General features: G+C 41.4%; 1 protein-coding gene across 1 annotated transcript in view; it reads left to right on the forward strand.

The window, feature by feature from the left end:
* Positions 1–25,585, forward strand: part of LOC138672786 (trafficking regulator of GLUT4 1) — a 58,701-nt gene extending 33,116 nt beyond the window's left edge. Inside the window, exons 2-3 of the mRNA XM_069761150.1 lie at positions 19,055–19,184; positions 24,323–25,585. Of these exons, the coding sequence (XP_069617251.1) occupies positions 19,055–19,184; positions 24,323–24,333 (141 nt within the window). The 3' untranslated portion in view covers positions 24,334–25,585. The remainder of the gene's footprint in view (positions 1–19,054; positions 19,185–24,322) is intronic.
* Positions 25,586–27,429: the final 1,844 nt, after the last annotated feature.

The raw sequence follows: 27,429 nt of genomic DNA on the forward strand, positions 1-27,429 counted from the left end.
ATCATGAAAAATTTCCAAATAGGACCACACGTTTTAATATCGTTTGAGGGTGGTCACATGTGGTCATGTGACAGGAAATGTGATTTCGGCCAAATGAGGAGTATCCCACCCACACATTTCTCCTGAGGTCTACTGCACGTGACAGAGTGTTGCAAGAGATCACAGGAAATGTAAGTACATTTCTATATATTATATATCTCTGTATACATCATGGGAGTCTGTAATGTCCGTCGGATGTGTGTGTACTAAAAATGTATTGCTTTGTTGCACGCAGATGTCGGATACTGATGTCAGCAGCAGCAGCATGTCAGTGGTGTTTTCATCGCAATCGGTAGGCTTGCACTTTAAAAAACCACAATAATGTTGTGTGAAACTCCATTGTATTGAGCTAAGCACGTAATAAAAATCATGTTTTTATTGTGAATAGGAGTCTTCTGAGCCCGAGGCTGCTAGACCTCCCCCCAAAAAACAGGCAAAAACCACAAAGGTACATAGCACACATTTTGACTTTTTCAGGCATAAATTTATTGATCCAATGAATGTAAATTTTTTTACATTTTACATACACAATAGGTTGTGGCACACGGAGGACACAAAAAAAAAGAAGGTCCCTAGCCGTCTGTCGTCGCCACAACTGCCAGTGGTAAATATAAAACTAGAAATATTCTATCCAATATTTATCAACAATCTATCTATTCACTTTCTATCTACTATATCTATAAACTATCTATCAACTATCTATCGCTCCATCTATTTATCTATCTATCTATATCTATGTATCTATCTATCTATCGCTATATCTTTTTATCTATCTATCGCTATATCTATGTTTCTATCTATCGCTATATCTATGTATCCATCTATCGCTATATCTATGTATCTATCTATCGCTATATCTATGTATCTATCTATATCTATGTATCTATCGCTATATCTATGTATCTATCTATCGCTTTATCTATGTATCTATCTATCTATATCTATGTATCTATCGCTATATCTATGTATCTATCTATCGCTATATCTATGTATCTATCTATCTATATCTATGTATCTATCGCTATATCTATGTATCTATCTATCACTATATCTATGTATCTATCTATCTATATCTATGTATCTATCGCTATATCTATGTATCTATCTATCGCTATATCTATGTATCTATCTATCTATATCTATGTATCTATCGCTATATCTATGTATCTATCTATCGCTATATCTATGTATCTATGTATCTATCTATCTCTGTATATATGAATATTGGCATCCAGTGAAATTTACACTATCAACATAACGTTTTGTGTTTACATAGTCCAAGTCAGCGACCAAAAAAAAAAGAATTGTCGTTGACGAAGAGCCATTGACTATTCACAACGAGACACTGATCAACCTTGTGGAAGCCAACCCCTCCATATGGGACCAGAGCGACAGCTCCCACCATGACATCGTGAAGAACCGCAAGTTGTGGGATCAAATTATCTGTTACTTTGATCCCCGATACATGGAGAAGTCGACAACCTCAAAGAAAAAAATTGGTAAATATTGGTGACGTTACATCCTATCAACCTATCCACTTGTTGTCTGCTATCTATCTCTCAATTATCAACTATCTGTACACTATATATCTATCTATACACTATTTCTAAACTATTTCTCTATTATCTAACAACTATCTATATACTATTTATATATCAACTATCGTAAGAAACTATGAACAATTTTTCATATATCTTCAAACTATCTATCTACTATTTTTATATATATATATTTTTTTTTTTTAATTTAAAGCCGATGCTGTCCATACCCGTTGGAAGTCCCTCCGCGATCGCTTTGTCCGTGACTACCGGAACAGTCAGAATGCACCAAGCGGATCAGGTGGCAAACGGGTGACACCGTATGTGCATTACGACCAATTGCTCTTCCTTCAAAAAACATTGTCTCAGCGCTCGTAAGTAGAAATAGGTCTGTGTGCGAGACATATTTGTTTAAAGGAAAATAATTAATTTTTTTTTTGTGGTTTTACAGCACGATATGCAGTACCGCTGCGCCTATACCAGCAGAGGAACTGGAGCCTTCTCCAGTGGAACCAACCCAACCTGAAGATGTGTCTGGCATCAGCGAGCCTCGATCTGTGGATAGAAGCACTGTTGCTGCAGGTGTGAGTACCCGGTTGCAATCACAGCGTGGACGCAAGCGAGCATCACAAAAAGATGAAGCTGATGCAATTATCGTCGATGGACTCCAACGGGTAGAGGACATGTGTCGCAGTGAGCTCAAAGACCTGAGACGGGAAATTACCGAGCTGCAAGCCCGCGAGTCTGTATACTCTGCTAATGAGTGGAAGCTACTTTTCTTATCCTATGTGCCTGTAGCACAAAATATCCCGGCACATAGAAACCTTATGTTTAGACAAAGACTGAATAACCTTCTTGAGGAATTTGTGGGCCCCCAGGAACCCGCTCCATCGGGAACAAGAAGAATGGACATGCCGGCCTACAACCCTCAATATAGAGGCCGGGGTGAAACGAGCGTTGAACCTCATAGACAATGTAGCAGTCCATCATACAGTTGGGCAGACAATACGCCCGTGCAGTACCAAAGTCTTTTGTACTGTTCAGTGTCCCCAGCCAGGTGCAATTACCGCGTTGCAAGTTTTGTTTTTGTTTTTTTATTTCTATTTTCCTTTGGTTTTCATCCCTATGGGATATCATATGTTAAACCTGTCTACCAACAGTTTGTTGGCAAAATCCATAACCATTTAGTAAACTGTTTCAAATTTAAGATTCTTGTATTACTTAAACTTTTAACACAACATAACTTTTTACACGACATAAGGTAACTTTTTACACGACATCAGGAAGACTTTAAATTATTTTCACACGTATCTGTCTTGCCATGGAACATGGCCTTCATGTGTGAAGTAATGTGCAAATTGATCACGAATCCTCATTATTTGTGCTGTAGACCGAACTGCATTCGATTCAATGCTAATGAGGTTCGACTCACAATCATCGGGGTCTACCACCTGGGGTTCATGTCTCGCCACAAAATTATGCAGACAGATGCACGCCTTCACAACACGGTCCACATTTTCTGGTTGCAGTTGCATGCAGGTTAGTAAAATCCGCCATTTTAATGTCAAAATCCCAAAGGCACACTCCACATAACGTCTTGCCCGGCTCAAGCGATAATTAAAAATGCGCCTGGTGGAGTCTAGACTACGGCTTGAGTACGGCTTGAGGAGATTTTGTCCGAGTTGGAACGCCTCATCACCAACTAAAACATAGGGCAAACTTGGGCCTTCGGTCCCCGGAAGAGGTCGTGATGACGGTATATTTAAACTTTGGCTGTACAAACATCGGCCCATGTTGGAGTCTCTGAAGACTCTGGAATCGTTAGTCCGGCCATAAGCACCAATATCCACAGCAACAAAACGGTACCTGGCATCCGCAATCGCCATCAATACTATAGAAAAGTATTTCTTATAGTTATAGTAGAGGGATCCACTATGCGCAGGTTTCTGAATCCGAATGTGCTTGCCGTCCACGGCACCAATACAATTGGGGAAATTAGCCACATCCTCGAACTGTTGGGAAATCGCTAGCCACATTTCTGATGTTGGTGTTGGTAGCACAAGTGGTTGCAAGTTGTTCCAAATGGCATCACAAGTTTCCCGAACAAGTTGGCAAAGTGTTGACTTCCCAAGTCTAAACTGATAATGCAGTGACGCAAAAGATTCTCCGGTAGCCAGATATCTGTCGACATTCAAAAAGAAAAAAAAATTAGGATTTTAATGATCATCTAAAAGGCTAGTTACAATAGAATATACAATTGCTAAATGAACATTAGGCCACACGATACCGAGATCTAGTCTTTGTCAATAGAATGATAAAAAAAAATGTATAATTACCTCACAGTCACTACTAAACGTTGCTCCGCACAGATGCTTTCACGAAAAGTGCTGCGATGATGATGTATCTCATCCTTCACATGTGAGAGCAGAACATCAAAGGTCTCAATGGACATCCGTAGATAGCGTTGGAATTTGAAGGGATGATCCCGAAGCTGCACATACAGGGTGTGAAAGGCACCATATGTATTCCGCAAGAAATTCACTTCGTGGATCCAATATCTCCTTTGCGAACTACGCTTTCTCTGCCGAAGTCGCAACCGCATCAAGCGAAATCTAACAAGCTCAGACACAAACATCTTGCTAGCAGAAGTTCACTCAATGCTTTCAAAATGGAGAATGAGTCTGTGCCCACACCCGACAGTGACAAAAGGGAAAAAAAACAAAAAACAAAAAAAAAAACAGAACAACTTTATTGACAGTGACAAACGCAGCCAAACGGATACTTCGTAACGGACATCAAAAAGAAAAAACGCGATCACATGCGTTAACGCTAGCGTTACCGTGACGACGAATTTTTTACATATTTTGGCTCCTTTTCTGTACATGCGTTTAACGAATCCGTTTAACGCCATGTACTTGACGCAATGTGAACATAGCCTTAGTCCTTTTAGAGATCATTTAATCTTCAACTTGTTTAACTATTCACAATAGTAATTTTGACCAAGTTTGCCCAAATTTTCACATGCCACTGTATGTGTAGGGATTGTGCGAGAGGCATAACATTTGTAAAGTGCTGTGGAATATGATGGCCCTATATAAGGAAAAATAATAAATAATACTGTGCGGAGGTGACACATTATGCATGGAGTAATGTACTGAGAGGACCATGAATGCTGAATCACACTGTGTGGGAACACTAATGGGCATCACTAGTTGCAATATTTATGTGTGGGCATATAAGAGACTGGGCAAGGTTAGGGAAGTAGAATAGAGTTGAATCAAAATTGCACGCCACAGTATTTGTTTCTCTTTCTTGTACTTGTGGGTGTAATTTTATATAAGTTTAGTGCACCTTTATTGTGGATATGTCTGACCATTGGTAAAACTAGAGTCTTGTGGACCTCGATGCAAAATTTTGACTTGGGTCCACACCAGCATGTCAGTCAGATGTATGATTCCTGTGATAATGTCCTCCATCTGGCCCCTTCCTATTGAGTAATAATAATCTCCCATATCCTGGTCCCTGTACTGTAATAATATCCCTTTATCCTGGCACTCTTCTCTAACACATTTTAGAAAAGAAAAGATTCTTCATCCCTGTCCCTGCTCCCATGGAGAGCAGCATCCTCTTCCTCCTTCATAGCCAGCACAGGAGGCGGTCAGTAATTGATTGGCCAGCAGGCTGTACAGCTATTGCGGTGGAGGGAGTTGGTGGAATACTGCACCGCAATACATTTTAGCTGACTGTGCCTCCAAGGGCATTCAGCTGAAAACGGCACTTTTACAGGCCGTTCCCCCCTCCTACATGGGCCTGGTCACTGTCGCACCCCCTACGAATGGAGCGCCCCCAGACACAGGGCCGCGGGTTACTCGGTATCGGTCCTCTCTTTCTCAGTTCTTGGGTTGTCACGGTGGCTGGACCCGGTCCGTGACCCTGCTAAGGGGCGTCCAATAAAAGGGGTGATGAAAGTCGGCTAAAGTTTCGTGACGCCACCTGTGGTATTCGGTCAGGTCGACCAACGCTGCTTGGGGTCCACTGGGGTGATGTGATGGCAGCTAGATGGTATACCTTCCCACAGGTGAAGTATATCCCCAGGGCTTCCCAGTAGTGTAGGTGGCGATGGTGTGAGGAGCAGTCAATAATGAGGACACAGGGTTGCAGTCTCTTTACCTTTTACTGAAGACTTCGGTATCCGCAATCCAAAGCACTGCTAACTGGGCTGTCTGAGACCGGCCGGTCCGAAGGCACATCCAGAGTTCCCTTTGCAGGTGGAAATCAGTGCCTACCACTAGCGCCTGTGTGTTGTAGTCCTTCCCTGCGGAGCATTCGGGATAGTCCTCACAACTTCTGTTCTCGTTCTTTCTCTTTCTCTCTCTCTCTCCGTCCCCCAAGTTTATCTGGATAGGACGCACCCGTTTGATGGGAAGGCTCGGAGCTATTCTGGGACTCTAGAGACGCCCCTCTCCACACTTGCCCCCTATGTCTGTTTAGGTGATGTATGGTAGACAGCCAACCTATAATTAACTGTCCTGCGGTATTTGAAGTAAGGCATAGAGTCAGTTACTTCCTCGGTGTTCCGGTCACCGGCTACGCGCCTCAGTAGGATGTTGCCGTTCTCGGGGCACGACTCCTACTGGCTCTCCTTTGTGCTTGATCTCGTTTCTCACTTTCCACAATATCCTTCTCTTCGTGTCCTTTCTTAGGATACCGCCGCAAGGTAGTGCAGGCGCGGTTCCGTTGCTTTCTATTCGTTCTGCTAGGCCCCTGTTAGCAACCCACCCCTGACAGATCCTCCCTGGACTCTCCCAGGCTGCGTTCTGTTCTAACTTCCTATCCGACCCCTAGTTTTACCAGTGTGAGGAGTGGACTAATACATAGTGCCTTTTGCTCCCCCTAGTGGCCGGAGTGTGAAGTGTAATGTGTGCTTGTGATACATGGCCAGGTGAACTCCTTTAGTGCAATCAGACATAACATCACCCTCCTTAGCGGCAGAGCAACATTACTGCAACAACCAGGTCTCTGGGGCGCTGCACGAACATGATCGTCACTCCCCTGTGTCTGACCTTATAAGAACACACATTTCCATGCCATTAAGTAAACTAGTGGTGGATAGAAAGTGTTGAAAGTACATGGTTCCATGAATGAACCCAATGATATCCTTGAAATCAGTTTGCATCTTCTCAGTGATAAATTGTAGGTTACAGCATCATGCATGTGTAAAAATCAGGGTAAAGATGAAGTTCCACATTATGAGCGTGCAGTGTATGACTGAGGGGGCTCCGGAGCCATACAAATAGACACCTGGCTAGGCAATACATGGGGCTTCCTGTGGCTAACACAATAACACAGGGAAGGTATGCTTTTTGTACCTGAGGTACAATCTTAAGCAAACTATTGTAGAAGTGAACACTTTGTTTATTGTCTATTGAAGAGAAATGTAGAAATTAATTTACAACTACTACACCAAGAACTTATATTCACATTAGGTTTTTCTATGTTGCTACTGTGCAGATTCAGACATGCATAGTCAGTTCACATTACTTTAAAGCCACGTTCACACGTTGAGTATTAGGTCAGTATTTTACCTCAGTATTTATAAACCAAAACCAGGGGGGGAACAATCGGAGGAAATGTATAATAGAAACACGTCACCACTTCTGTATTTATCACCCACTCCTGGTTTTGGCTTACAAATACTGATGTGAAGTACTGACCAAATACTCAATGCGTGAATGCGGCCTTATAGTCTACTAGATGGTGGCCCGATTCTAACGCATCGGGTATTCTAGAATATGCATGTCCACGTAGTATATTGCACAGCCTTCGTAGAATATTGCCCAGTCACGTAGTATATTGCCCAGCCACGTAGTATATTGCCCAGCCACGTAGTATATTGCCCAACCACGTAGTATATTGCCCAACCACGTAGTATATTGCCCAGCCACGTAGTATATTGCCCAGCCACGTAGTATATTGCCCAGCCACGTAGTATATTGCCCAGTCACGTAGTATATTGCCCAGCCACATAGTATATTGCCCAGCCACATAGTATATTGCCCAGCCACGTAGTATATTGCCCAGTCACGTAGCATACAGCACAGAGCCACGTAGTATATTGCACAGCGATGTAGTATATTGCCCAGTCACGTAATATATTGCCCAGCCACATAGTATATTGCCCAGCCACATAGTATATTGCCCAGTCACGTAGTATACAGCACAGAGCCACGTACTATACTGCCCAGTCACGTAGTATGTTGGCCAGTCACGTAGTATGCACCATAGTAGCCCAATCTATCTGTTAAAAAAAAGAATTAAAATAAAAAATAGTTACATACTCACCTTCCGGAGCGGATCGAAGCGGCCGCTTACCGATGCTCATCGCGCGCTCCGGTCTGAAGAGTGCATTGCGGTCTCGCGAGATGATGACGTAGCAGTTTCGCGAGACCGCACGTCATCATCTCACGAGACCGCAATGCATGGAGCGGTCACCGGGGCGTCGCGAGGAGCATCGGTAACCGGCCGCTTCGATCCGGGGGCTCCGGAAGGTGAGTATGTAACTATTTTTAATTTTTTTAATTATTTTTAACATTAGATCTTTTTACTATTCATGCTGCATAGGCAGCATGAATAGTAAAAAGTTGGTCACACAGGGTTAATAGCAGCGTTAACCGAGTGCGTTACACTGCGGTCAACGCTGCCATTAACCCTGTATGAGCGCTGACTGGAGGGGAGTATGGAGCGGGCACTGACTGCAGGGAGGAAGGAGCGACCATTTTTCCGCCGGACTGTGCCCGTCGCTAATTGGTCGCGCAAGCCATGACAGCTGGCGAGACCAATCAGCGACTTGGATTCCATGACAGACAGAGGCCGCGACGAATGAATATCCATGACAGACAGAAACACAGAAGGACAGAAAGACGGAAGTGACCCTTAGACAATTATATAGTAGATAGTATGGCCTCATTCAGACGACACACATACACGTCACAAACGAGAGAAAAAAACGGGTCAATTCTCATCAGTGTCTGTGATCTGAATTTCATTCGAGTTACACCAGAGTTTTATCAGTTTTGTCCAGGTTTCAGCAGTTTTTCTCAGATGAGAAATTTTTTTTCTTGAGATCATCCTATCTATCAGTTCGTTGCTGTCTGTTTTTTTCATGGACGTATAGACTTGCATTGCATGTCTCCATGATTTTATGCAGACCACTCAGTGTGACAAAAATAATGTGAGCAGCCTCATAGACTATCTTAGGTACAAATTCTATCAGTGAAAATCAGAACTTATAAACATATGCAAATTGAGTCTTCAGAGAAAAAGAGGACTTGAACTCTATAACGCCACCTGTTGGAAGGCGCTATAGAGTTCAAGTCCTCTTTTTCTCTGAAGAGGCAATTTGCATATTAAATTTCCCAGAGGAGCACTGCACGGCGAATAAGCCTCCTTACCTTGACAAACCAAAGCTGGTATGTCACTCTCCACAAGGAGAAACTACCCCTTAGAACTTATAAACAGACGTCTAAATGAGGCATAAGGGGATTGCACCACTCTTGGAATAATAGAAAGATAGATTCAGATCACCCTCACTGAGATTAACACTGCGGTGAAAAACAGGTGAACGAGAACATTATGGGAGAGTCAATCTCATAGGACAGTCTGAAAGGTTGGTGGTTCCAGCACTCAGGTTGTTTCCACTTAAAATCAATATACTCTTCTCCTGTGCCCCGACATGTTGCATGAAAGGAGGGGATCCTGCCTGGGTGTGTGGACTTGTGCTGTGAGGGTGCCAGGACTGTACAGGCTGCATGTAACCGATGTTGCTGGTTTGCCAGGACCAGCTGTTGAACAGATCAATGAGGGAGACCACCATTTGAAATTAAACTTTTTACTGAACGTGAACTTGGTAGGGAATATATACAATAGATAGCAGGTACACAGTCATTTGGACGTTTCCTTTGCAACTCAAAGCATTTTCCACCTTTGTTTCTCTATTCTTCTCCTTTCCCCTTTACTCTCTCTATTTGTCTTCTGTCTCCACTGTTTTTCACTACTTCACCACAGTACTACAGTCCTGTTTAGCAAGAATCCTTTAATCAACCCGCTGTTCCATGCCTTCCTCCCAATCAGGGTGCCAGTATGGCAAATACTTATCTTCTCTAGCGCTAAAGCTCTGAAACTCCCGCCAGGGATAATCTATTCATCTTACGTACCCAGTCATGTCTAAGCCCTTTACCTTCAAGAGTTATAAACTCTTGCCTTTCTGCTAGGAGTAGTCTCCAAAGACCCGTCTCCGATCAATCACTTTGTCTCTGAGTCAATTCTGCTCCGAATCTCGCTATCTCTTTCCTTCGGTATCCTCTCACTTTAGGTAGACCCCAGAATGCGTCTCTGCTAGTGATGAGTGAGTATGCTCATTACTCAAGATTTACAAGCATGCCCGGGTGTTCCCCGAGTATCTTGGGCGTGCACGTAGATTATGTTTGTGTCACCGCAGCTGTATGATTTGCAGCTGCTAGACAGCCTGAATACATGTGGGGAATACCTAACAAACAGGCCATCCCTGCATTTGTTCAGGTTGTCTAACAGCTGCAAATCATGCAGCTGCGGCGACACAAACATAATCTATGAGCACGCCCAAGATACTCGGACAACACCCCAGCATGTTCGGATATCTCGAGTAACGAGCACACTCGCTTATCACTAGTCTCTGCTGTGCCAATCTCCATTCGGGTGGTTATTGGGTCCACCCTATCTTCCCAAATCACTCATCAAACCAATCTGCTTATACTCATGATCTCTCCAAAACATCAGGAGATAATTTCCTTGTTGGTCATCCCCGAGGGTATTGATGAGGTACTGTTAGGCATACCTTGGTTGCGCCGCCATTCGCCTCAGATAGATTGGGCTACTAGGAGCATACTGGGATGGAGTAGGTCATGTGAGGGACAGTGTTAGGGCCCAAGTTCTGGTTGGGTCGTTTGAGGTCACTTCAGATCTAACTTCTCTTCTTAAGCACTACTGGCAATATGCTGATGTGTTCTCTGTCCTATAGACCACATCCCGGGGGTAGAGCCTCCTCATGGGCGTGTTTACCCCGGAGGCTGAGGCTATGTCGGAGTATATCAAGGAGAATCTGGCGAGAGGGTTTATTAGGAAATCTGTGTCTCCTGCTGGGGCAGGGTTCTTATTTGTCCAGAAGAAGAGTAGGGAACTTTGTCCTTGCATTGAATATAGGGGTTTGAATGCCATCACCATCAAAAACGAATACCTTTTACCACTCATCTCTGAGCTCTTCGATAGACTGCTAGGATCTAAGTACAGAGTAAAGTACAGCAGTGCGCAGGCGCTGGGCTTCACTGACCTTTCCCAGCGCCCGCGCACTGCAGTACTTTGGTCTGCCTTCTACAGGGCAGATAAGTACGCTTGCGCAGGAGCGCGATGCCGGGGAGCGATGAAGCAACAAGAGGACGGCATCGCAAGAAGATGGGAGGTGCCGGACTCGGACCTGCAACACCCTTCGGACTGGACCGCACCAGACCGCCCCCTCCCCCCGGGTAATTATAATAAAAAATATGTTTCTTATCTTGCAGGTCAGACCGGGGCTTATCTATAGCATTATAGAATGCTGTTGATAAGCCCTGAAACGCAGTGGCTGTATCTTATATCGGCCAAAACTGCTGACAGGTTCGCTTTAATATCTTTAAATAGGGTCAATACCTTCATTTAATTAAGCTCAGGCAGCCATTTATTGACTCAACATCTATATTACTATTTTCTTATAAGCAGACAATTTGTCTGTATTTCTAGCAAAATAATATATTTTTTCAATATGATGACTGATATTTGGCTGTTCTGGCGGTAATTTTATTGAATCTCTGCATTCATGGCAATTATCTATGTTTAGTACCTTGCATATTCAAATATACCATTTTGTATATGCCGATTACTTGATTTATATATGGTCACTGCATTTATACAGGAATTTACACTTACTTATTAGGGTAGACTTTTGCATACTTGCTGGATGTTTTGTGCTCCCTCTGTTTGGGTTTTAGGCACTCTTTTAAATTTCATGTGTATGATTTTATATTTTTCCTAATAAAGCATTGATTTTAATAATATTTGTCTTAGTCAAACACTTCTTGATCTATATGCGATTTACCATCATTTGATTTATGTGGTTTTGATTTACTTGAGAAAGGCAATAGCCGAAACGCGCGTCGGGGGGGGGGGTACAGGGGTGAGGTGCCAGTCCACGCCGGGATTCTTTCTACACTGACTGGTATGTATATTAGTTTTACTCATTGTGTATGTGCTCTTTTATACATTCCTCTGGACCTGTGTGTTTAATGCAGGTGTTTGAACTTTATTTACTTGCACAGTCACTTTGATTTTTCTGTGATACCTGTCTCGGTTACAATGTGGATATATTTATACTGTAGGCACCTGTCCCCTGTTCATGTAGGTGCGTGCTGAGTACAGCACGGGGATTATTTCCCCCTGTCGTTTTTAAACCTGGAATTATCATTAATAAAGTTTGTTCTACATATTTATCTGGACTTTATGCTGCTTCCTTTCTATTGGTTTTTGTTGGTTTATGTTATGTGGACCTGGTTGGCACAAATGTAATGAATAATTTATTAAGTGAACTTTATTACAGACACCTAACAGTCTTACCAGGTTGTAGTTGCGCTACTTTGTTATATATATCTGACTGGTGTAAATGTTTACTGCATATCCCCACATTTAAATAGCAGCACCTGTCTTTTTTTACAATATTTAAATTTATTAATAAAGATTTATTGTAGTTGAATATACTCTGGGTGTTTCTTTTCATGCCTACAGTTATGCTTCAACAGCATTCACATGTATGATTTGCTTTTGCCCACACCTTAGCTCCAAATCCAAACAAAATATTAAGAGAATTCCCTGATAATTGCATCTATTGTGCGCACACGCTACCGATGATGCATGGAAACAATTAATGGGATTAAAAAACTACAAATAATAAATTTAACTCTTGTATATTGGGGTGGGGAATCAAGAATTCCCTTAGTGGTTCTACGCTTCTGACATAAAAAGTAGCAAAAAATGCTGATATCTTTTGAAGCAGCCCTATCCATTTTCTAAGAGAGGGCATTGTTTCTCAGAAGAGAGCTGAATAAAATTATCACATCAAAGAGGACGTTTACATTGCATGGACAGATGGACCTGCAACAATGTACATGTTTAGGGATCAGTGGTTGTTCAATAGCCTGCTTAAACATGCTGACTGCACTACCCATGTGCACAGAGCAACCGTTATTAGATCATCTTGTGCACATAGGTTGTCATTGATTTTGGCAGCACATGTCCTTTCTAGATAGGACGATGTGCTGCCAAGAATGATCATTTTTAAACAGAGAAGTATCTTGCATTTCCAATCCTTTTGTTGCCTGAGGAGTCTAGCAGACACAGGAGCGGTCAGCTGTGTATGGGGAATTTGTCAGCCGAACAATCTTTTGACAGACAGATATCCAATTTGTATGGGGGTCTTTAGATGGAACAATGATTGAAACATACTGAAGTCCTGCCCCTCACGCATTACATACATGCCACACACCACCCACATCTGACAAAATGTTAACAAACGACACATATTGGACTTTCATGCACACCGTTTACATATTATACACTTGCAGCATCCATCATTCACATATTATACACCTGCTGCACGCACAACACTCACATATTATACACATACATCACACATTGCTTACTTATCATTGGCGTACAACACACTGGTCACATATTATACACATACATCACACATTGCTTACATATCATCGGCATACAACACACTGGTCACATATTATACACATACATCACACATTGCTTACTTATCGGCATATAACACACTGGTCACATATTATACACATACATCACACATTGCTTACTTATCGGCATATAACACACTGGTCACATATTATACACATACATCACACATTGCTTACTTATCGGCATACAACACACTGGTCACATATTATACACATACATCACACATTGCTTACTTATCGGCATATAACACACTGGTCACATATTATACACATACATCACACATTGCTTACTTATAATCGGCATACAACACACTGGTCACATATTATACACATACATCACACATTGCTTACATATCATCGGCATACAACACACTGGTCACATATTATACACATACATCACACATTGCTTACTTATCGGCATACAACACACTGGTCACATATTATACACATACATTACACATTGCTTACTTATCGGCATACAACACACTGGTCACATATTATACACATACATCACACATTGCTTACTTATCGGCAGGGCCGGCGTCAGCACCCGGCGCACCGGGCAAATGCCGGGGCCCTGGGGAGAGAGGGGGGCCCACTCACGCTGTCATAGATACAGCTGGGAGAGCAGAGCAGGAGAACATGCTCTCTCCGCCCACAAAGTCACTGCTGGCTGCGTTCTCTTAACCCCTATGTGCCAGCTCTGACACAAGCATCTTCTCACTCATTCAGTGCAGCCAGGCAGGCACATAGGGGTTAAGAGAAGGCAGCCAGTGTGAAATTGTCTGTGGGCGGAGAGAGCACGTTCTCTGCTTTGCTCTCGGCCCCTGGCTAGCTGCCGTGCTGCTGAAGTTATGAGGCAGATTCAGGAGGAGCTCCTAGTCCTACCAGTGCCTGAGTGAGTGGCGTTGCTATATACTACGTGGGCTGCGCTGCTATATACTACATAAGCTGCGCTGCTATATACTACGTGGGCTCGGCTGCGCTGCTATATACTACGTGGGCTGCGCTGCTATATACTACGTGGGCTGCGCTGCTATATACTACGTGGGCTGTGCTATATACTGCATGGGCTGCTATATGCTACGTGGGCTGCTATATACTACATGGGCTGCTATATACTACGTGGGCAGTGTTATATACTACATGGCTGTGTTTATATGCGATCATGAATCGGGGTATGTGTTAAAGGGGGGGCCCACTGAGACTCTTTCGCCCGGGGCCCTCAAAAACCTGGAGCCGGCCCTGCTTATCGGCATACAACACACTGGTCACATATTATACACATACATCACACATTGCTTACTTATCGGCATACAACACACTGGTCACATATTATACACATACATCACACATTGCTTACTTATCGGCATACAACACACTGGTCATATATTATACACATACATCACACGTAGCTTACATATCATCGGCATACAACACACTGGTCACATATTATACACATACATCACACATTGCTTACTTATCGGCATACAACACACTGGTCACATATTATACACATACATCACACATTGCTTACATATCATCGGCATACAACACACTGGTCACATATTATACACATACATCACACATTGCTTACTTATCATCGGCATACAACACACTGGTCATATATTATACACATACATCACACATTGCTCACTTATTGTCGGCATACAACACACTGGTCATATATTATACACATACATCACACGTAGCTTACATATCATCGGCATACAACACACTGATAACATATTATACACATACATCACACATTGCTGGCTTGATGGGCACTTTTTGTGTACCATACGGTCAAGCTGCTCCCACAACAGTTCAATGGGGTTGAGATCTGGTGACTGCGCTGGCCACTCCATTACAGATAGAATACCAGCTGCCTGCTTCTTCCCTAAATAGTTCTTGCATAATTTGGAGGTGTGCTTTGGGTCATTGTCCTGTTGTAGGGTAAAATTGGCTCCAATCAAGCACTGTCCACAGGGTATGGCATGGCACTGCAAAATGGAGTGATAGTCTTCCTTAGTCAAAATTCCTTTTACTTTGTACAAATCTCCCACTTTACCAGCACCAAAGCAACCCCAGACCATCACATTACCTCCACCATGCTTGACAGATGGTGTCAGGCACTCTTCCAGCATCTTTTCAGTTGTTCTGTGTCTCATAAATGTTCTTCTGTGTGATCCAAACACCTCAAACTTGGATTCGTCTGTCCATAACACTTTTTTCTAATCTTCTTCTGTCCAATGTCTGTGTTCTTTTGCCCATATTAATCTTTTCCTTTTATTAGCCAGTCTCAGATATGGCTTTTTCTTTTGCCACTCTGCCCTGAAGGCCAGCATCCCGGAGTCGCCTCTTCACTGTAGACATTGACACTGGCATTTTTCTTGTACTATTTAATGAAGCTGCCAGTTGAGGACCTGTGAGGCATCGATTTCTCAAACTACAGACTCTAATGTACTTGTCTTGTTGCTCAGTTGTGCAGCGGGGCCTCCCACTTCTCTTTCTACTCTGGTTAGAACCTGTTTTTGCTCTCCTCTGAAGGGAGTAGTACACACCATTGTAGGAAATCTTCAGTTTCTTGGCAATTTCTCACATGGAACAGCTTTCATTTCTAAGAACAAGAATAGACTGTCGAGTTTCACATGAAAGTTGTTTTTTTCTGGCCATTTTGAGAGTTTAATGGAACCAACAAATGTAATGCTCCAGATTCTCAACTAGCTCAAAGGAAGATAAGGTATATAGGTTCTCTAATCAGCCAAACTTTTTTCAGCTGTGCTAACACAAGGGTTTTCAAGGGTATTCTAACCATCCATTAGTCTTCTTACACAGTTACCAAACACAAAGTACCATAAGAACACTGGAGTGATGGTTGTTGGAAATGGGCCTCTATACACCTATGAAGATATTGCATTACAAACCAGACGTTTTCAGATAGAATAGTCATTTACCACATTAACAATGTATAGAGTGTATTTCTGAATCATTTAATGTTAGCTTCATGGGAAAAAACTGTGCTTTTCTTTCAAAAATAAGGACATTTCTAAGTGACCCTAAACTTTGGAATGGTAGTGTATATTATACATGTACAACAAACATTATTCACATATTATCGGCATACAGCACACTGGTCACAAATTATACACATTCAATACACATCACTCACATATTATACATATACATCACTCATATATTATAAACGTACAACACTTACCACTCGTACTATAAACACACAAAACACACCACTCACATAATATACACATAAAACACACACCACTCACATAGTATACACGTACAATATAGACTTCTTACATATTATATTCATACAACACACGCCATTAACATAATATACACCCCTCAAATATTATAAGCATGCAACACTTACCACTCATATTATAAACACACAAAACAAACCGCTAACATAATATACCCATACAGTACAACAGGCACACCCACATATTATATACATATAGATATATTTATATATACACACAACACTTACATATTATACACCTATAGTACACACCACTCATGTCCAGTCATGGCCAAAAGTGTTGGTACTCTTGAAATTGTTTCAGAAAATGAAGTATTTCCCCCACAAAATTATTGCAATTAATTACACATGTTTTGTTATGCACATGTTTATTCCTACACACATATTTGGTTGCACACCCTTTGGAATAAATAACAGCAATAAATCGCTTACTATCAACAAGTTTCTTACACCTCTGACATGGAATTTTGGACCAATCTTCTCTTGCAAATTGCTCCAGGTCTCTCAATTTGAAGGGTGCTTTTTCCTATCAGCAATTTTAAGATTTCTCCAATGTGTTCAATGGGATTTAGATCCAGACTCAATGATGGCCACTTCAGAACTCTCCAGCGCTTTGTTTCCATCATTTCTGGGTGTTTCTAAAAGTATGTTTGGGGTTATTGTCTTGCTGGAAACTTAGGATGCAAACCCAGCTTTCTGACACTGGGCACTACAAAATCCTTTGGTAATCTACAGATTTCATGATGCCTTGCACACAGTCAAGGCACCCAGTGCCAGATCCAGCAAAACAATCCCAAAACATCTTTCACCCTCCACCATATTTGATTGTAGGTACTGTGATCTTTTCTTTGTAGAGTTCATTCCATTTTCGGTAAACATTAAAATTATGTGATTTGCCAAAAAGCACTATCTTGGTCTCATCTGTTCACAAGATGCTTCCCAGAAGGATTTTGGCTTACTTACGTACATTTTGGCAAACTGCAGTCTAGCCTATTTATGTCTCTATGTCAACAGTGGGGTCCTCATGGGTTTTCCTGTCATAGTGTTTCATTTCATTGAAATATCGATGAATAATATGCACTGACACTGATGCACCCTGAGCCTGCAGGACAGCTTGAATTTCTTTGGAACTTGATTGCGGCTTCTTATCCACCATCCAGATTATCCTGCATTGCAATCTTTCATCAATTTTTGTCTGCCTTCCATGTCCAAGGAGATTAGCTACAGTACTATGGGTTGTAAACTTCTTGATCATATTGTGCACCGTGGATAAAGGAACATCAAGATCACTGGAGATGAACTTGTGACCTTTGTTGATATTGTTCAACAATTTGTGTTCTTAAGTTCTCAGTTTTCTCCCCTTTTCGTTTCCCATGCTTAGTGTGGTACACAGACACACAATACAAAGATTGAGTCAACATCTCCTCTTTTTATCTGGTTTCAGATGTGATTTTCATATTGCCCACACCTGTTACTTGCCACAGGTGATTTTGAATGAGCTTCACGTGCTTGAAACAAAGGTATTTACCCACAATTTTGGAAAGGTGCCAACAATTTTGAAGGTTAATTTTTGACTTTTTTCTCTGCTTTTTTTTTGTGTTTTTGCAATACACACAAAGGAAATAAATGTGTATAACAAAACATGTGTAAGTGGAATAATTTTCTGGGAGAAATACTTCATTTTCTGGAACAGTTTCAAGGTCATGACTGTATATATATATATATATATATATATATATATATAACCACAACCGAGATAATTATTTGAGGCCATGTTTGCACAATTCTTGTAGCCACATGGTAAACTATGCCCCCATACAGTGGGCCGCATTCTGTCAGTATTTCTGCAGTTCTGCCTGTAAACCTGAGTGGATATGAACAATTATGTTAATGCTGAGTGGTTTTGCTGGAAAAACAGCAGTATTAGCAATAAATATGTTAGATGAATTTGTATGTTATCGAAAAACCTTCGATGTGGCTATAGTTGAATGCAGCCAACCCAAAGTGTGAACTCTTGTTTTTAGTGATGCACAGTAGACAAGATAGGCCGGACTGAATCAAACTGAATGTCTTGTAACTTGATGATACTGAGGTTGTGTAATTCTCCAATATTCAGGTTTGCCTTGCTGTTTTTAGCCACCTGCTCTTTCTCAATAAAAATTACAACTGAACTAAAATACAAGCTGCTTTATAACTTCCGAGAACACTGCAAACAGCAAAATAGTGAGAAGTAAATGTTTCACTATCTATCAAAAACTGAACAATTAGCAAAACACAGAAAAACTGTATGTAGTTATATAGTTACTATGATTTACACCAATTTCTGTCTATTAATGTTAGTTTCTCTTGCTGTGTTTTTTTTTTTTGCATGTTACTAGTCACGGAACAGCTTGCAGCAGGGTGATATGGATGGAGCCCGGAGATTGGGACGCTTGGCCCGACTACTGAGTGTTGTATCTATCTTGCTGGGAATTGTCATCATTATCCTTTGTATCCTCAGTCTTACAGGTAAGAAGTCATATAAGAAAAAAATGAAAAGACAGAGCCACACATGTGAGGCCAGCTCTGTATACTGTACATTATCGCCCGAAAGCCATTGTCTATGACCACTTCACCAGGTGGAACAACTTACACTTACACGGACAAAAGTATTGGGATACACATTTTAATCATTGAATTCAGGGTTTTAATTTTATCCCATTCCCACCGCTGTAAAGTCCAGCCCCTCAGCAGTCTGCCTTCAATAACATTTATGAAAGAATTGCTCCTTCTAAAGAGCTCATTGAATTCATGCGTTGTCCTGTAATTGGAGCCACCGGTGTTACACGTCAATTCATAAAATGTGGTCCCTCCAAATGTTTCATGATTAAAGAGAATCTATCATCAGGTTTCTGCAATTTAATCTGAGTGCATCATGAAGTAGGGGCTGAGACACTGACTTCAGCGATGTGTCACTTGTTGGGCTGTGCGCTGTAGTTTCAATACAATGAGTGTTTTGTCAGCAGGAGATTATCACTGCCATGAAGACGCTGTACACGTGCTTTCTGGTACAATCGTGCCCCCCAGCACTGATAAGCAGCTTACTATCAATATACAATGTACGTAGAAAATTGTTAATCAGAGTTGTGGGCGGGGGCAGCTTTCTGAGCTCTGCTGTAAAAACTCTGATTGTATGACAATGGCTGCACCCAGTAAACAAAGTGGCACATTGCTAGAATCAGGGTCTCTTTTTCCCACATTATTCTGCTCTCAGATGAGGTAGCAAAAACCTGATGACAGACTCCCTTTAACTGTATCATTTTTATTGATAAGTTGAAGCCTTTAGAAACCAAAGCAACTCAGCCATGAAGAAGAGACAGATCACGTAAAGTTACAGAGCGAGTTCTCCAAGTGCTAAGATGCATAACGCTCTGCTGCCTCAATAACTGCAAAGATCCAAACCTCCTCTGTCATCAAAGGGAACCTATCATGAGTAGTTTATACTAATGGCATGGCTGTACAGGTGCTTTCAAGCTGATTAAATCCATACTTTGATCGTAGAAATCCATTTTGCAGCTTTGGTGAAATCTAACGTTGAAATTGTATGCAAATGAGCTGCAAGTGGGGCTTTGTGATGGGATATTGCACTTGCAGCTCTCCTGTACTTTCTTCCTATTCCCACCCCACCACCTGCCTACTGTCTGACTAACAGGTCTCCACCTGAACAAATACCGTATACACTCGAGTATAAGCCGAGAATTTCAGCCCATTTTTTTAGGCTGAAATTGCCCCTCTCGGCTTATACTCGATTTATTCCCAGGGGTCGGCACGGGAGGGGGAGCGGCAGCTGTCTAATTATACTCAAAAAAACAAAAAACAACAACAAGGATTCCTAAAATATAACTTTTAATAGAAAAAAGTTAAAAAGCTCTATTTTTCTTAATAACAATACAAATTGGGAAGGATGTGTGCCTGTTGGGCCCTAAAAGGTAACTATACTACGCCCTGCCTTGCAGTGGAGGTTGGCACCCTGAGTTTCTGCGGTAGGCGCCCCCACTCCTCGACGGCTCACCCTTTAAGTCCCTAAAAATCCCTGTAATACAGGAATTCTGCTGAACCCTATAGATAGTCCCTATAATCACCCCTGCCTGGCAGTGGAGGTAGACACCCTAATTTTCAGCGGTAGGTGACCCCACTCATCGATGGCTGACCCTAGGGTCCCTAAGAGTCCCTGCAATGGGGATAGAAAATAGAAGTGTCCCCAAAACACCCTGGTACCCGTAAGAAGAAAAAGAAAAAATACACAAAATATGCAAAAATGAAGCAGTAAATATATAAAAAAGAAAACAAAAAAGAAAACAAAAAATTCAGATGTCACTCAATCAGTAGTTGTCACCAATATAAACTGATAAGTCACTCAATATTTTAACCCAAGATACATATACGGGTAGACAGAATGTAAAAAGAGTTGTTTGTCAAAGCGAAAAATACCACAGTATAAAAGTGCATAGTGTGAAGGCGCAATCGCCTTATTCAGACACAAAGGCAATGCTATAATTCAGATACATGCACCCATCTATTTGCTGCGGTGTCCTATGCTGTTCACTCAAACAACCAGATAAAGGAATAAAGTAATAGATCATGCGCTAATCAGCGTCTGTTATATCACCACAGCATGTGACAGATTTATAAATCATTGTTCAGATAATGATAGCCATATGGGGTTTTCCAGATACAAAAAGATCACTTAGTGAGAGATACCACAGCATAAAACTGCATAATGCAAAGACTCAATCGTCTTTTTAAGTAGAAAAGCAATGCAATATTTCAGATCTGTACTCATCTGTTTGCTGCGGCATCCCGTCTTGTTATCCACAAAACCCAGATACACGGATAGTGTAATGAATGAGGCAGTAGTCAACGTCTAATAAATCCCCAAGCAATGCCCGACGCGTTTCCCCCCCATTGGGAATGACGGGGGTTCATCAGGGGTTAGTAGAATTTTCAATCTTTCTGCTGTTTGCAACTAACCATACAACACAATAAGTCGATAAACCACTTATTCTATTAGTTGTGTTCAGCTGTTTACATTGTTCTTGTTTGACTGGTTTATTGCAAACAGTTTGTAAATTTTGCTAATAAATCTAATTCGCAACGAGAGGTTGAATAATTTTGATTGCAACTGTAAAGTCTTGGTGATATCTGGCTATTAGCTGGTAGCACAGTTTGTAAAGAAAGATATTTCATCACAAAATATGACTATTTGGTGTCATTCACTGATATCAGATATACCATTAGAAGGCATATTGGTCTAATTGGGGTATGTACATTTTAAACAAGGTCATATCTTGGATGTCATAAGTGGTAAACCTATTACCGTAATTAACGTAGGGGTGCAGTAAACTGGAAGTAAATCTCCTGAGAGTCCTATTATTGAGTGGTTCTTCCCTAATTAGTATTAATGGGAACCTATCAGGTTCACCAAACATTTAAAACCACCACTATTTTAGCAGCTTCCTCCCTAAGCTTTCCCTCCTGGGCATACACAGTGAAGGCAGATGTACTGCTCCTTGCTTTATTGGCGTATTGGTATAGAGGAGCTTTGCGTAACCTATAAGTCTACTTAACCTGACATGGTGCTCTCCACAAGGAGAAACTTCCCCCTTTTAAACACCCTGTGAGGGGCCTCTCATCCAGCCAAATCAGACCTCTTGCTTTGTACTGATCAGGAGTAAGTACCCTGAAACATTTATCTGCTAATGAAGTGTCTGGTTTTTTTTAATCAGGGTATGTGCACACGTCAGGATTTTTTCCTGACAAAATCCGGAGATTTCTGCCAGAAATCCGCGTGCTTTTTTTGCGTGGATTTTGCACGGAATTTGTGCATTTTTTACGCGTTTTTTTGCGCGGATTTTTTGCGTTTTTTTCCAGACACTCCAATTTGATGGGAAATCCGCAAAAATAATGAACATGCTCGTTTTTTTGCGGAATGCGTTTTTTTTGCGGAAAAAAACGCAAACATATGCACAAAAAATGCGGAATGCATTCTAAATGATAGGATGCATAATGTTTGCGTTTTTTTAGCGATTTTATAGCGTTTTTATCGGGAAATTCCGCAAAAAAAACACTAAAAATCCGGACGTGTGCACATGCTCTCAAGGTACCTTCACACATAACGATTTCGTTAACGATATTGTTGCAACGTCACGCTTTTTGTGATGTAGCAACGATCCCGCTAACGATCTCGTTATGTGTGACAGCAACCAACGATCAGGCCTCTGCTGGGAGATCGTTGGTCGCTGGGGAATGATCAGGACCTTTTTTTGGTCGCTAATCACCCGCTGTCATCGCTGGATCAGCGTGTGTGACGCCGATCCAGCAATGTGTTCACTGGTAACCAGGGTAAATATCGGGTTACTAAGCGCAGGGCTGCGCTTAGTAACCCGATATTTACCCTGGTTACCATTGTAAAAGTAAAAAAAAAAACCAGTACATACTCACATTCCGATGTCTGTCACGTCCCCCGCCGTCAGCTTCCCTGGACTGACTGTCAGCGCCGGCCGGCCGTAAAGCAGAGCACAGCGGTGATGTCACCTCTGTGCTCTGCTTTACGGCCGGCGCTGACACAGTCAGTGAGGGAAGCTGACGCCGGGGGACGTGACAGACATCGGAATGTGAGTATGTACTGTTTTTTTTTTAACTTTTACAATGGTAACCAGGGTAAATATCGGGTTACTAAGCGCGGCCCTGCACTTAGTAACCCGATATTTACACTGGTTACCCAGGGACTTCGGCATCGTTGAAGACAGTTTCAACGATGCCGAAGTCTTTCCCCTGATCGTTGGTCGCTGGAGAGAGCTGTCTGTGTGACAGCTCCCCAGCGACCACACAACGACTTACCAACGATCACGGCCAGGTCGTATCACTGGTCGTGATCGTTGGTAAGTCGTTTAGTGTAATGGTACCTTAAGTCATGTGGCACAGCTCATTTTAATGGTCAATATTGACTTTTGGGGTTCGAAGAAGATATTTGCATTTTTAGCTTCATGGTGCCTGCTCAGAAAGGAAAGCTTGGGGAGGATGTAGCACGCAGAAGTCATATTTGCTGCAAGGCAGAAATAATGTGGACAGTGTGGAGGATATCCACACCCAGGGGGATATGATCACATGAACTGAGGCCAGACTAGTCTGGAGGAAGTCACATCTCACAGGACTACAGCTCGGTAAATTGCATATGGTGATCAACTGAATATGACTTGTTTTGCAACACATGGAAACGTTGAAGTGGGACATCCAAAACATTGTTAGACGGCAGGAAGAGGGCTCTCAAGTGTAGTAGTGATGGTTTTGGAGTCTTGGGGAGCTGATAAGTTCCTTGTAACACGAGGACTTTGATTGAGAGATATGTTCAAGTTGCACTCCATGCCCCCTGGCTTGACAGTTTATGGGTATTATATAGATACCCTTGTTTGATGTATCGCTATCTACTCCCAAGACCATGAAAATGGTTTCTCAAGATACATCACATCATTGCTTATGCTCAAGGAAAAACAATTCACATGTCGATCATGTCTTCCAGTCCTTTAGAAGTGATACTAATGTGTTTAGCATAATGCTTTCTTCAATCTTTTCTCTGCTCTAATTACCATTGCTTATTTCTCTTCTAGTTTTCCACTAAGATTTGCAGATAATCTGGGGCTCAGACGGAGATTCAGAAATGGCCTGCCTTATCGTTTCCTTCAGTTTTTAACCTCTTCATTGCAAAAAGGCCCTTCTATTTTGGAGGCTGGCCGGAGGAAAGAAAAGACCCAACTCTTCCCATGGTCCAAGGGATTGCATGCAGCACTTTACACACCCTTGGGAATTGAGAGAGATGCAGGAGAACAGCACAAAATGTAAGGGACTTGCAAAAGGGGAAACAGAGAGATGCCTTGAGGTTGCCCTCCTATCCTAAAAACCTACTGATGGACAATTTATGGAGAGGCATCTGGGGACTGGCAATCAGGTGATAGCACAACTCCTTTTTTATTTCCAGCTTTTGTATCAAAGGAATGAAAGCTATTGTCTGTGTTAAATAATAAAGCTGAAAACTGCCATATATAGGGTTGCCATTAGGAAAGAACTTGACACTGCACCGTGCTGTGTGACCTCCCCCTGTTTTGGATGATGCTGCTTCCTCGCTGACAAAATGGAACAGGACTTTTAATCTCTTTTTTAGCATTTTTCATGGGTTGTCTAAAAAACACAACATATACAGAAAACTGCGGCTAACCATTTGCATGGTTCCTTGTTCTCTTGATCAAAGCACTTCTTCTCCTTCGCTTGCAGCAGACGGGAGCTGTGACATTCATACAAGTAAAGGAGTTATTGACGTGGGTAGACTTCTACAAAAGTGCGCACCTAGCATTTGTAACAAATGACCCAGATATGTGCAGCGGCTTTATATAGCTAATGCTGCCATTTATTCTCTCTTTATATCTTCCGTTAAGATCACAGTCACTGAAATACAAGGTCCCGAGAGAGGCTTCTTTAGAGATAGGGACATGACCACGTAGGAGGATAAAGAAAGGCCATGGGCTTTACTGCTGTCTAGTCTACTGAGTTTTTTAGAATTCTTAAGGATCATCCTGTCATGTTGACAATGTTATCTGATCGGCAGTCAGGATGTTATAGAGCAGGAGGAGCCGATCAGATTGATAGAAATTTTTTGTGGGAAAAATTTCAGTAAAACTTGCATTTCATTCATTGAAATCCCCGGTGTTTATATGTATATGAGTGCATTGGGCGGTCCTATTCAGTGACTTACAGTCTTCCTTGTATGACTGTGCATGCAGAGATGGCTGTCAGTCACCAGTAGGGCCTACTGGACTTATATTCATAAAGACACCAGGAATTTCAATGAAAAAACTACAAGTTATACTGAATGTTTTCCAACAAACCTATATATCATTCTGCTCAGTTCCTCCTTGTCTATACCGTGCTGTCCACAGATCACAGTTAATGGACAACAAGACAGGTTCCCTTTAAGCATTACTAGACCTGTTAGCTGTTGCTATAAAGAAGAAACAGAAGCTGAGAGCTGACCTATCCGCTGTTTATTCCATTTTCCAATCGCAAGTCACAAGTATTTAGTCTTGGTTTTAAGAACGTTGGACTCTACCATGGTCCTTCAATGGTAATCATGTGGACAATTAATATCTCAATAACTAAGAAAGTATGGATAAGTTGACATTAGATTCTTAGTTACTAGAAACATCCAAAGAACCATTGTTCTTCAACTATTGCCCTTACCTAATAGATTAATAATCTGGTTTTAAACAAAATATGTAAGTACGGTAATAATAAGGAGGATATATAACTTAGATAGTTGTTGGTCAAATGCTTGTTCCATTGGTAGCTATTCTTCCCCTCCATCTACGCATTCACACTCAACTTGACTGAGCATTCAAGTGTATTCTCAGTGAGGAGATGGGAAAAAGCTGCTGCTGGACACCTCTGGCGGCAGCCTTACCTTCTTGAAATCCAACATCAGCCCTCAGGGGAGAATCAGTATAGGACCATACATGATAGGTGATCAGGTTGTTTTGCTAAAATTGGTAAGTTTGGGCAACATTTATGTTATATGTATGTTCTTTTAAAAAAGTGAAATATACTTATCTTAATTTAGAGTTGGAAATGTTTGTAATACTCTTATCTGGTGTTGCTTCTCCTACTTTGACCAACTAACTACATCTGAACATCAACTTTGCCAGAAAGGCCATGAAAGTTACGATAAGGTATAAGTTCTTTTATTTTTAATAAGCAAACCAGTCATTTAAAATACACTTAGCACGAAACGATAACATTTCAAAAAGTTCTAAATATCTAATTGAACGATCACTTACATTTCTAATATATATATATATAATGTATCCACTCAGATTAGAATAGACATAAGTCATAAAAAAAGTTTGTAGATACAGCTCATCCCATCCAATATATGTATGTTGTTCAGCCTAGTTTCCTGGGCAGTCCACCCCACTATGCAAGGATAAAGCTTGTAAGGCATCAAGCAGTTTTGTTCAAAGTTGTGAAAAGAGGTTTTTCAATTCAATAAAGTGAATTAAAAGCAAAAAGACTTTATTATAAATTCATTAAAATAAGAGCATGGGCATAAAAAAATATATTCTGACGCGTTTCGACTAAAAAAGGACCTTTTTTTGAACTACATCTACGATTGAGGCTCAAAACGCGTTGGTTATATATTTTTTTTACGCCCATGCTACTATTTTAATGAGTTCATAATAAAGTATTTTTGCTTTTAATTTGCTTTGCTGGTTTGAAGAACCTCTTTTCACAACTTTGGACATAAGTTAATAAGCAATTAAATGGTCTGTTTATTTTATATGAAGAAATAAAAAATCACCCCAAGATAAAAAAAAACAAAACAAAACTGGAACATGTTTGAATATTGGGCATTTATGTATCAGGTACCATAGTCAGTCACACCAATATGAGCAATAGTCACATACAAGTCTACGGTTAATCACCATTTTTGCCCTCTCCGCTGGATTCTTCTACTATTATAGGCATTCTCTAAGTGTAAAATTTACAAGATGCATAATTTATATAATATACTCTGTGCTAGAAAAAAAACACTTAAAAGCTCACACAGCCCGGACAAAGCTAAATGCTGTAAGTCCTGCAAAAACACTTTACGGCTAATAGCATAATCCAATTTGCTAGTTAAACTACAGGGTAATGCGAGCGGCGTCACTCTGACATTACGGTAATT

The sequence above is a fragment of the Ranitomeya imitator genome, chromosome 3 (genome assembly GCF_032444005.1).
Source record: "Ranitomeya imitator isolate aRanImi1 chromosome 3, aRanImi1.pri, whole genome shotgun sequence".
Lineage (NCBI taxonomy): Eukaryota > Metazoa > Chordata > Amphibia > Anura > Dendrobatidae > Ranitomeya > Ranitomeya imitator.